A 12,626-nucleotide genomic window follows, 5' to 3' on the forward strand; every position below is an offset into this window, starting at 1 on the left:
TCCTGCCGGAAGTAGAGGGAGCCCGGGGCGGGCGGGGGCGGTGTCGAGAACGTCGCAGGCAGTGTCCGTAGAAGGCACCGGGCTTGGCTCCGGGGTTAGCTCTCGTTCTTCTGAGCTGGAGGCTGCCTCCGCGGCGGCGGCAAGGGGGAGGTGATGCCCCGTTATTATGAGGACAAGCCGGAGGATGACGGCGCATGCGCCGGGGTGAAGGAGGATCTGGGGGCGTGCCTACTGCAGTCGGACTGTGTGCTCAAGGTAGCCCCCACCAACCGACAACCACCGGGGAGGGGGTCGGGCCCCTCCTATACGAAGTACACATACGCACATACCCCAGCTCTCCTGGAGGCTAGGGAGCAAAGCATCTCAGGTTTTCTGTCAGTTAGCTTCTCTCTATGCTCGTGGGGCTGGCATTGCTCCTGCCCCATCATTGTATGTATTTTTGAGTATTTAGATGAGCCAGTCTTGCAAATCGAAGAGAAATTAAAGTAATAAAATGCTAGGTCTAGGGCTGGAAAGGACCCTAAAGACGATCTAGTCCAACCGTTTCTTTACAGAGCCAGGAAACTGAAGCTTTGAGAGAAACAATGTAACTTGTTTATGCAGAGGCATATGTTCAGCCCAGGCCTTACGATTACAAATCTGGCCTTTTTCTGTCACACATTGCAGCAGATCTTGCTCTACCTTAATGATACCACTGTTCAACAACCAAACAGTGTGGCCCTATGTGGGGAGCAAGTTGAAAGATGGAAAATTCAGATAATGGGTGCAATAGGGCAAGCTTACAGCATTAATATTTTAAGACTCATTTAATCAGTGTAGATGTTCCTCATGACAGATCACAACTCCTCTGCCTTATTTAGTAAATTATGTCAGTGTTGTGAACATGAAGTTTGATCGAAATAGCTAATTTTCTATTGCTAAACATTTCAGCACTCAGCTAGGTTGGTAAGAGTTATTACCTCAATGGATTCAACTGTAATACAAAGTCACTTATAATAAATGCGTATTAGTAAGCATAGTGATGTTTGAGCTCCATGGGTTTGAAAGATTAGGAGGATCCCTTAGGAGGATTAGGAAAGCCTTACAGGGTGTGTTAGGTGGAACAAAAGCCATGACCCTACTGCATTGGTTGCAAACCACAGTATCCTATCTAGAGAATAGTCAAAATTCCCCGGAGAGCAAATCCTTGTTCTCTGCAGTGATCATGCAGAGCTTGTGGAATTTTAGTTAACTTCTTCCCCAACATATTAAAGTACTATTTCTATAGAAATAAGAGACTCCTAGAAACTGCAAATAAAAGTATTCAGTAGTACATCTTAAGTATTGCTTATTTTAAGGCATCTAATACCAGTTAGTTGAACCTAAAAAGTGTTACTTAACATGGTTGAAAGATCAAAACTTGTACTTCTTCATTTTTTTATCAGGACTCAGATTTTGAATAGAAACAGAAGGTTAAAAGGGGAAGGGACATAAGGAATTATCTTGTTCAGTTAACTGATGAGGCAATATAACTACAGTGTGAATTGATTTGTTCAAGATCACATAGCTATTAAATGGGAGATCCAAGACCCGAACCTTCTGAATCTCATGTCTAGGTGTTTTTCTGCTTTACTGTACAAGCTTCCTTTCAACAAACTGGTAAAAAATTCAATGTACTCTTAGATTGGGGGTGGGTAGAGATAGATTATGCCCTATAGCTTACAAAAAATAAATGTATACAAATAACTAATGTATATTCTATTATAAACATATAAAAGTTCAACTGGTATTACATGAGTTTAGATAGAACTAACATTGAATCAAGAAAGGATTATATGGAGGTGGCATTTGAACTGAGTCTTATTCTTATTTAAAATGTTCAAGTCATACCATTGTTAGCATTCTGCACTATATAGTATTTTTGTGTGTATTTTAGATTTCACAGCAAAATTTGAACTGAATTCTCATCAGTTAAAACAAGAGTTATATATATTAGAATAAATAAGTAATCATTAAGTAGAGGCTGATTTTGTAAACTTAATTTGTGCTTTCAAAGATCAACAAACATAAAACTATTCCAGGAAGCAGTGTTTATTTCTTATATAAATTGCTGTGTTTCCTATGGCTTTTAGTATGGTTAAGCCATTTTAATTATTTAAACTAAATAGTCATAACTTAGATAAAAATAATTAAGGTACTCATTAAAGATGGCATTTATGTCTTTATTTCATCATCTAATTCAGGGGAAAAAGGCAATAGGTCACAACTCTGACTAGTTTTATTCATTTGCTATTTTGTGTATGTTGTTCATTCATTTCAGCCCTATCTGGAAATTTTCATGACTCCCATTTGGGGTTTTCTTGGCAAAGAATACTAGAATGGTTTGCCATTTCTTTATCCAGCTCATTTTACAGATGAGGAAACTAAGGCACACTGGATTAAGTGACTTGCCCATGTTCACACAGCTAATAAGTATCTGAGGCCTGATTTGAATTCAGGCTTCTTGACTCTAGGATTGGCACTCTATCACATGGTACCACCTACCTGCTCTTATTTCAGGTGTACTAGATTGTACTTAGATGTACAGATTGTGTCTTATTGAATTTAAATAGTGATTAGAAAAGTAAAAAATCATTTATGTACTCACTAAAGATGGTATTTTATGTCATTATTTCATCATGTAATTTGGGAGAAAAGACAATAAATGTCCCACCTCTTACTAATTTTGTTAAATCTAAAACTATATCTGAGTTCTCCATGGTGTTCTGTTTACTATAAGTTAATGTCAAATATAATTTTGAATACTGATTTTCCAAATAAAAATTTTATTATAAGCTTAATTAACCATTTCCAGGTTAGTTCAGTAGATAGAGCATTGGCTCTAGAGTTGGAGAACCTGGTTCAAATTCTGCCTCTGACACTTAGATACATGTGTTGAGCAAGACACAGAACTTTTCCCAGCCCTCAGTTTTTTCATCAATAAAATGAAGGGGCTTCAGCAGATGGCCTCAAAGGCCTTCCCACCTCTAGATTTATCAATGTGTGACAAAACAAATAATTAGAAAAACATAAAATTAAGAGTAAAGTCTTAGCACTGTTGTCATTTTGCAAGATAGAAATTTAACAACCAAAAAAGGACACTTTTGTGTTCATTTTCAGGTCTGTAGGAAGTTCTACCTCTGGCTTTGTTTCTTTGTTTTGTAAATATAAAATTGTAGTCAGTGCTTATACAATTCTGTTTTTGCTGATCTCATTTTGTTTCACATCAATTGATAATATGTTTCAGGCATTCTACTAGTTACAGCAGGTACAGTGAATAATCCTTACTTGAAAGAAACTAACTTTTAATGGATTAAACAAAAAGGATATGCATAAAAACAGAAAGATTTAGTTATTCCCTTTATTTCCTTGTATACTTCATATTTATCTTTTTGGCACTATTCTATTCCATTATATTAATATACTATAATTCATCTATTCTCTGGTTTTTTTTAATATAGGTTGATTATAATTTTTGATATTAGGTCACTTTTTAGAATGTGTATAATTAGGTCATTTAAAAAAAATTTTGTGACATTTTAAAGATAAAGGCCTAACAAGGAAATTTTGAGTTAAAGGGTTTATGACTTATGGTATATTGTATGTTGTTTCCCAGAATGTTTGCCAATCCTGTCAAAAATATAAGGGAGTGCTTATTTCCTCACAGACATTTAAATATTGATTTTGATAATTTTTGCTATTGAATAGCTGCTTTAAAAGTGTTCAATAATAGATTGAGAGCCACTTACAAACTTATTCCCTAAGTTATGAATATTTATCTTATGAGTATATGACTATATCAGTGAATATTATTCTATAATCCTTAATTTAAACTGTTTTGGATTTTGTGGTATATAATTTAATGATAATTACAACTGTTTAATTCAGCCCTCCTTTCTTTTTTTAGTTTTACTTCATTTTTTTCCATATTGTTCATTTTCATAAGTGAACAATCTTATAAAACCAAAATTCCAAAACATAAACTCAAATAATCACTTGAAAAATCGTATGCTTTCATCTGCATTCTGACTCCAACAGCCCTTTCTCTGGAGGTGGATAGCATTCTTTCTCCTATGTCCCTCAAAATTATCTTGGATCGTTGTATTGCTGAGAGTAGCTAAGTCTGTCACAATTGATCATTATACAATATGCTTTTACCATGTTCTCCTGGTTCTACTTATTTCACTCTGCATTAGTTCACATAGGTCTTTCCAACTTTTTCTGAAATCATCCTGTTCATCATTCATTTTACCACAATAGTATTCCATTACCATCATATGCCACAATTTGTTCATCCATTCCCCAATTTATTGGATATCCCCTCAGTTTTCAATTCTCTGCCACCACAAAAAGAGCAGCAATAAATATTTTTGTATAAGTAGATCTTTTCACCTTTTTTTGAATCTCTTTGGGATATAGACCTAGTATTGTTTTATAGACCAGCGATTCTCAACCTGTGGGTCGCCACCCCGGCGGGGACCAAATGACCAAAACACAGGGGTTGCCTAAAGCCATCAGAAAATACATATTTCCGATGGCTTTAGCTGCTGAGAAATCGCACTACTTTACAGCAAGATCTCGGAAAGAACGGGGACCCTGCTGCCCGTACCTTGTACTAATATTAGTTACCTATCAGCAACCCTCCCCCTATGAGGGGTGATGGATTTACCCTGTTGCTTGAGACTGGATTCAAACAGAGACCCAGAGAGAGCACTGGGCTGCTGGCTCCGGAGGGGTTAAGAAGGAGTCCTGGAGTGGATAACTCCTGGAGCGGATAACAGAGCCCAGTAACCCCAGCAAAGTGAAGCCTCAGCTCGAGCTGGAGGGAGATGACAGGAAGAAGAAGGCAGTGTCTGCAGACCCCCTTCCCAGGCAGGACTTGCCTCCCACCCCAGTGCTCAGGCTGCCTCCTGCTGGATTAATATTTCTCAACATATAATTAAATATTGTTTTTGTGATTAATCACTATGTTTAAATTGTTTGATTTGTAGCAATGAGAATACATAATGCATATCAGGTATTTACATTCTGAATCATAACTGTAGCAAAATTACAGTTTTGAAGTAGCCACCAAAATAATGTTTTGGTTTGGGGTCACTGCAACATGAGGAACTGTATTGTGGGGTCACGGCATTAGAAAGGTTGAGAACCCCTGTTATAGACCTTTGGCCATAGTTCCAAAACGCCCTGTAGAATGTTTGGATCAGTTCCCAACTTCACCAACAATGCATTCGTGTCCCACTTTTGCCACATTCCCTCCCACGTTTATCATTTTTCTTTATTGTCATATTGACCAATCTGATATGTGTGAGGTAATGCCTCAGAGTTGTTTTAATTTGCATTTCTCTAATCAAGAAGGATTTAGAACATTTTTTCATATGATTATTGATAGCATTGGTTTCTTCATCTGAAAATGCTTAATCATATCCTTTGACCATTTGTCAATTGCAGACTTTTCTTGATTCTTAATTACTTGAGGAAAATGGTACCAGTAGTTTTCTTTTCCTTTCCTCCTTTATTCTCTTTTTTTATTTTTTGTAGATTAGTCAATTGTACTACAGGTTCATGACTTTTCCTCTCATCCTTTTAGTTCCTTTCTTTCCAACTTATTTTCCAACTTTAAAAGGAAAATTTCTCTCATTTTTTTCCTCTCCTTTTTGATTTCCCTAAACATAGTGCCTTTAATTCACTTCTCTGAGCTTCTCTTTTCTTCTCTGGAGAAGAGAGGGTTAAATTAGATGATTTACAAAGGCCTATCTTAGCTCTAAGACTATTTAATTTTATATTAAAAACTTTTCCGAATTTCATCAAGTCTTCTTTGACCTTACCTAATCTGCTTTCTGTAAATTACCAACATTTAACATAAAGCATGATTTTTCTAAAGAGACAAGATGGGATAATGGGATAATAGAAAGGACACTGGTTTTATGGTAAGAAGATCTAGGTTAAGGCAGTAGTACAGTGGACAGAGTGCCAGGCCTCGAATCAGGAAGATCTGTGTGACCCTCAGCAAGACACTTAATCCCAATTAATTATCCCTTGATGTTCTTCTGTCTTAGAATTGATACAAAGATGGAAGGCAAGGATTAAAAAAAAAAAAGACTGGGTTTATGTTAAGTCTGATGCTTACTAACTTTACCCTGAAGAAATCATTACCTTTTTATGCCTCACACACTTTATCAGTGAAGTAGCAGAGAACAAGCCAATACTTAAATCAGTTGTTTTGAGGAAAGTACTTTGTAAACCTTAAAGCACTATATAAATATGAGCTATTTTTTCAATTTTTAAAAATATTGTACCTATTATTTTACATAGATATTCATAGTAAATGTACAGTATTTATAATAATACATTATCGGTTAAATAGGTTTTGTGGTCCCCGTTGGGAAGCTTACTACCATTTAGAGCATTGTTTGTGTAAATATTGAGTCCAAATTGGATCATGCTCAGAAAACACCAAGATGTTTGTTTAATTGAATTAAATTTGTAAATTAAGGACTGCTTATATTGATTGGTTCACTAGTAGAAAACATGCTAAATTTAGAGTCTTGAGAACCTTATTCACGTTTCCATTTTGCTATTTCCTGCTTATAAGACCTTGGGCAAATACTTTAACTTTTCTGGGCCCTGGTTGTCTCTGGGAAATGAGGTGATTACCTTAGATGACTTCTCAATCTACAATCCTATAACCTAGCCTTTGATTTTCTTAGAGCGTTATAAGTCAGAAAAGAGGTTGGCCACTGGTGATTGTATTTCAACCATGGCAATTCATGAACTGTTTTACTAAAGTCCACAGTTTTTGTGTGGGGTATGGTTGGAGTGCTAGAGCCATTTATAAAAGACTAGTGAGAGTCCATTGTTAAATTTCCAGAGGGTTCATTTACACCTCACATATTGGCAGTTGCCACAATTCAAAACTTGATTCATTGTTTTGTTGATTGTCCAGATAAGAAAGATTTAATAATGTAGATTATATGGAAAAGTGTGTCTGCTTACTTTTATCCCCTCAGAGAACTGGTTTTTAAGCAATTATTATATCTTTGGGTTGTAATATGTTTTTCTGATACCCATATTGATAAAACTACAGAGAATTTTGAAGTTTGATGAAATAAAAGATACTGTATTTTTTTTTTACTAAACTCTTACCTTCCATCTTTGAATCAATATTAGGTATTGGTTCCAAGTCAAAAGAGCAGCCTATGCAGTTGGGGTTGTGTCTTGCCCAGGATTACACAGCCAGGAAGTGTCTAAAGTCAAACTCAAACCCAGGCCTTCCTGTCTCAAGGCCTAGCTCCATATCCACTGAGCTTTCACTGTATGGTTTGTGTGTGTGTGTGAGAGAGAGAGAGGGAAAGACAGACCGACAGACAGAGACTTTACCAGATTTCTCACTTTGTACTAAGTACTTTGTACTTTTGTGTTACAGGAAGGAAAAACTCCTCGGCAATGTTTGAAAGAAGGACACTGTACAGCTTTGAAATACTCATTTTTTGAATGCAAAAGGTCAATGGTAAGTGGCTATACAATAAGCAAAAAATTAGCAATAATAAGATAATCATTTGAGAAATCATGATTGAGTCATTTTATAAACAATACTAAGGAAGAATGTGTAGTGAGAATTTTTCCAAGTTTTTTACCTACTGAATGGTGAAAAATTCCTTCCAGTGAGGAAAGGCAAGTGACATTTGAATGAATGTTACAAGCTATTACTAAAAATCTGACATTATTTTGCTTCTGCTCTTCTTTGATAGTGGTGCTAATAAAAATACAGCCCATTTGCTCTTAGTTTTAGTATCAAATCATGTCTTAAGGGACAGCTAAGCAATTCAGTGGATAGAGAGTAGGTCTCAAGTTAGGAGGTCCTGGGTTCAAATATGACCTCAGACACTTCCTTAGCTGTGTGATCCTGGGTAAATCACTTAATCCCAGTTGCATAGCCCTTATTGGTCTTTTGTCTTACAACCAATACTTAGTATTGATTCAAAGATTGAAGGTAAGGGTTTAAAAAACAATCAAATTTTGGTCAGCATAAGTGGACAAAAGCTGCAAGTCATTCTAAATTCAAGCTAGTAATTAGTAAGTACCTCTGATATATACATGCCTGGAAGAGAACAACTTCAAATGTTTAGAAGCAGTGGAAGTAACTTGGGAATGATGGAAGAAATTTCTTTTAGGAATGTCAAAGAAATTAGGCATTTGGCCATCTATGAAACATTAAATAGAGCAGAGCAGAAGAACATTCAAAAGGGGAAACAGATGAGCAGGATAATGTTGGTGCCATCGTGCTGAATTTAATATGTTCTAAAGAAAAAGTGTAGGCAAAGGAGAGATTCACAGTTTCATACACAATCCTCTTGTTCTTTTGTGTCTACCAATGCTATGTTTCTTGATTTTTCCATTCATAATTAAAAAAAGGATATTAAGAATACAGTTTAAGAGTCAGCTTTCCAGTCTATTCAAGCTCTTTGTTAGTGGTCTCTGGATTTTCTCTCTCTCACAGAACCCCATTAAGGGTTTTCTTGGCAAAGATACTGGAGTGGTTTGCCATTCTCTTTTTCAGCTCATTTTACAGATGAGGCAGCTGAGGTATGGTGAATTGCCCAGGGTCACACATTTAAGTTAGTTAAGTGTCTGAGGCTGGATTTGAACTCAGGTCTTCCTGATTCCAGGCCCAGTTTTATATCCACAGTGCCACCAAACTCTTCAGTTCTATAGATATATATAAGATGACATAGTGAGACAAAACCTAGGAAAATGTTTGGCAGGATGATGTTTAGAATATCTGCAAGACTTCTGGTGCTCTAAAACTTTATTTGTTCCTGAGGAGAAAGATATATAGTTCATTCAATGATAATTATTACAGCCCTATATTTTTAGAATACTTTAAGACTTGCTCAGTGAATTCTTCGTAACAATCCCGTGATGTAACTAGTAAGGAATTATTATTCCCATTTTACAGATGAGTGATTAAGAGGTTAAATTTGAGGAAGAGAAAGATTAAGATTAAGCTCAGGGTCACTCAGCTAATAAGCATTATAATTGGGACTCAAACCTAGTTCATCTCTCAATTAAAACTATTGGGACTCAAACCTAGTTCATCTCTCAATTAAAACTATTATTGGAGAGGATCACACTACAATCTCCATTCTATTCATTAAAATCTTTTAATCCCAAACTAGTCTCCTATTGTTCAACACCTTTAAATTTTGGTGCATTATCAGAGTACTAAAAATTAATTGTTATAATATGTTTCAAAAGCACAAATTTGTTCAATGTGATTGATATATTGGGGAACATTTTGAGCATAAGATGAATTTACAGTTTGCTTCTGAGTGATTTCTTCATTAAGAAACCACAAGAGAAGGGACAGCTAGGTGGCTCAGTGGATAGAAAGCCAGGCCTGGACACAGGAGATCTTGGGTTCAAATCTGGATTCAGACATTTCTAAGCTGTATGACCTTGGGCATGACCTCAGTTGCCTAGCCCTTACCACTCTTCTGCCTTGCAATATTTATTATCAATTCTAAGTCAGATTCGAATATTTTAAAAAGAAAGAAAGAACAAGGGAATTCAGAAAACCACAGCATTCACAATAACTCACAAGCCTTGCTACACCCATTTCTACAAGCAGACTTGAGGTTTGTCCAGGTAAAGTGTATCTTTCAGGCACAGTTTGGTGCTATATGTAGAGAAGGGCTGGTTCATAATACTGCTCTCCTTACCTCATTCCTTTAGCCGCTGACCCTAACCTAGTAGGGCCATTCCCCCAGAGCGGTAGCCTGCCCAATTTGCTTATACCATCTGAGACCTGATGCTAGGCCAGGAAGCAGTAGCTGGAGGCCATGGCTACTATTGATCAAAGCATTTGTTGACTTCTTAACCCTTTTACATGTATAAAACTAGGCTTTCTTTTATGTTTCACTGATGAAGTTTTGGAACCCATTTTCTCCATAATCAATGTGGTGCATAAGACCAATGTGTTTTTTGGGAATATGTATTGTGTTATAGAAAAACTGATGGCACATTTTAATATTTTACCTAAGCAAAATTTAATTATCTTAACTATTAATCTCTCTTATATATAACTTGTTTTCTAAAGTATATATTAAATTTAACACAATGGCATCAACATTATGCTGTTCATATATTTCCCCTTTTGAATTTTCTAATGCTTTCTTCTGTTTAATGTTTCAAAACTGGAAAAGAAAAATTTATCCTTTCCAGAAAACAGAATAAATAATTTCCTAGTTTTTTGCATCATTTGCATTTCCTTCCTTGCATTGGTGCTAATAATGTATAGTTGAGTACTACATACAGGATCATAGATTGAAGGCTGGAGAAGAGATCTTAGAAGCTCTCTAGCTTAATTTCCCACCTCACCTGCCTCCATTTTACAGATGAGGAAAGTAAAACCCAGGTGACTAAGTCATTTATGCATGATCATACAAGGTGTATCTGAGGAAAATTCAAACCCAGGCTCTTTAACCAGAACTTGTTTTGTAGCATTCTAGATTTAAAGAAAATGATAACTGTTTTAGTTGATTCTTTAAAAATTTTTATCTTTTGTCTTAGAATCAATACTAAATATTGGTTCCAAGACAAAGAGTAGTAAGGACTAGGCAACTTGCTTAGGATCACACAGCTGGGATGTGTCGAGGCCACATTTGAACCTGTCTCCAGGCTTGGCTCTCTGTCAACTGACCCTGCTGGTCTAAAGTAAAAGACATTTCTAATTGTAACTTCTATATTCATTCCTTTGTTTTGGTCAGATGGATGATGGGAAGAATGTCTCTGGTATCCTCTTTATCTCACTCTGAAGTTTAGTTTGTTTTACTCTTAATATAATGACAGCCCTTAATAAAAGTTGTTTTTAAAAATATTTTTATAAGATGTTTAATTTAACTCTCTTTTTTTGTTGTTTTTAGTTGGATGCCAGATCAAGATTCAGAGGAAGAAAAGGATATTGATGCTTTTCTCTGAGAACCAAGATTAAAACATGTGTTCCTCTTTATAGCATATGAGGCCAAAATAGAAAGGCTGTAGCTTCATGCATTTGGTTGAATAACTTTGCAGTTGTGTTTTAAGGGGAAAAATATGAATCCTACTTTTTTCATCACTTGCAAAATTTAGTCTGTTCTGAATTTTTACACAAAAGGATCAACTAAACAGATGTATGCTATGTATATAATAAATTATCTGAATGATTTGAACTGATAAAGTTTTGAAAAATTTATTCATTAATCAAATGACAGGACCATCATTTTTTTTCATAATACTACTGGCTAGGTTACTGATGTGATTGATACTGCAAATATAACTTGGAACTGAGTAGGAAAATGTGTGGAAAGATTACTTAAGTCATTCTTTTCTTTTGTCCATAGTCTCTCATGGTTGAGATATAGATAGTTGTGTTTTGCTTCTGGGAGAGAATGACTTATTCCTAAGTAATTATTCTGAGATTAAAAATAAGACTTCTCCCTCAGTTACATTTTCACTGGAAATAATATATTTTAGGTTAATTATTTTGAACAATGTGAACTGTTATTCAATTTTTTTTAAATGTTAGGATAATAACTATCTGTTCTATTCATCAGCCTGAATAGCAACAAAAAGTTTAAGAAAAATAAGGAACTGGCTAGAGTTGAGAATAGATGATTAAGTTGTATACCCAATATACCAATAAAAATAAAATAATTTTTAAAAAAATATTTAAATGATTGAATAAAGCTATTGTGGCTGTGAATTTCAGTCAATGTAGAAATCATTTTTACCAGCCATCATTATCCTTAAAGAACAAACATAGAAGCTAAGAAATTACTTTAAAAGTGTAAGGTCATGGCAATTAGTTACTGGATTCTGGTTTGATATATCACAGAAGGACTGTACTTCTCTATTTTAATAAAAAAGTGAAAGTGTTTTCTTTGATAGATATAATCTAATCTGTGTGACTATTGCTGCAGATTGAAAATTTTCTGTATCATCTACCCCTGTGTTCTTCTCTTGTCCTTCTACAGACCCTCCCAATAAGAATCATCACATGTATTGGAGGCTTTACCATTGTTTTTAATATCTGGGAGCTGCCTTTCTATTACTTGGACTGTTTGGCTATTGTCTTTCATTCTTGTTTTTAAAACTCTTACCTTCCTCCTTAGAATCAATGCTATGTATTGGTTCCAAGGCAGAAGAGTGGTAAGAGCTAGGCAGTGGTGGTTAAGTGACCTGCCCAGGGTCACACAACTAGGAAGTGTCAGAGGCCAGATTTGAACCTAGAACCTCCACTCTCTAGGCATTCTCAATCTACTGAGCTACCCAGATGCCCCCTATTGTCTTTCATTCTTAACTGCATGTCCAGTCAATCTTCTATTCTGCTCTTTTCCTAGGTGATATTTTTTATTGTATTCTCACAGATTAAGCTCTGATTCTTTAGATTTTCATGTTCATTGATTCATGCCATAAGACATTAGAGGAATATCTTGTTAAAGACCTAGGTATTTCCAGCACAGAGCTGCTTAGGATCCCTGAGAGCGCTATAAAATTTCCTAAATATTTAACCCAGTTTTTGCCTGCTCTCAGATATAGGCTGACCTCACTGCCTAGTTGCAGCAACC

The 12,626-nt window shown here is 35.6% G+C and overlaps 1 protein-coding gene across 1 annotated transcript; it reads left to right on the forward strand.

Annotated features, from left to right (window-relative positions):
* Positions 1-124: 124 nt before the first annotated feature.
* On the forward strand, positions 125-11,236 carry LOC100012199 (cytochrome c oxidase assembly factor 5). The gene is made up of 3 exons (XM_001363283.4): positions 125-255; positions 7,445-7,528; positions 10,944-11,236. The coding sequence occupies exons 1-3, from the start codon at positions 154-156 to the stop codon at positions 10,983-10,985; spliced, it is 228 nt and encodes a 75-aa protein (XP_001363320.1). The 5' UTR covers positions 125-153; the 3' UTR covers positions 10,986-11,236.
* Positions 11,237-12,626: the final 1,390 nt, after the last annotated feature.

This window comes from Monodelphis domestica, chromosome 8 (genome assembly GCF_027887165.1).
Source record: "Monodelphis domestica isolate mMonDom1 chromosome 8, mMonDom1.pri, whole genome shotgun sequence".
In the NCBI taxonomy this organism is placed as follows: domain Eukaryota; kingdom Metazoa; phylum Chordata; class Mammalia; order Didelphimorphia; family Didelphidae; genus Monodelphis; species Monodelphis domestica.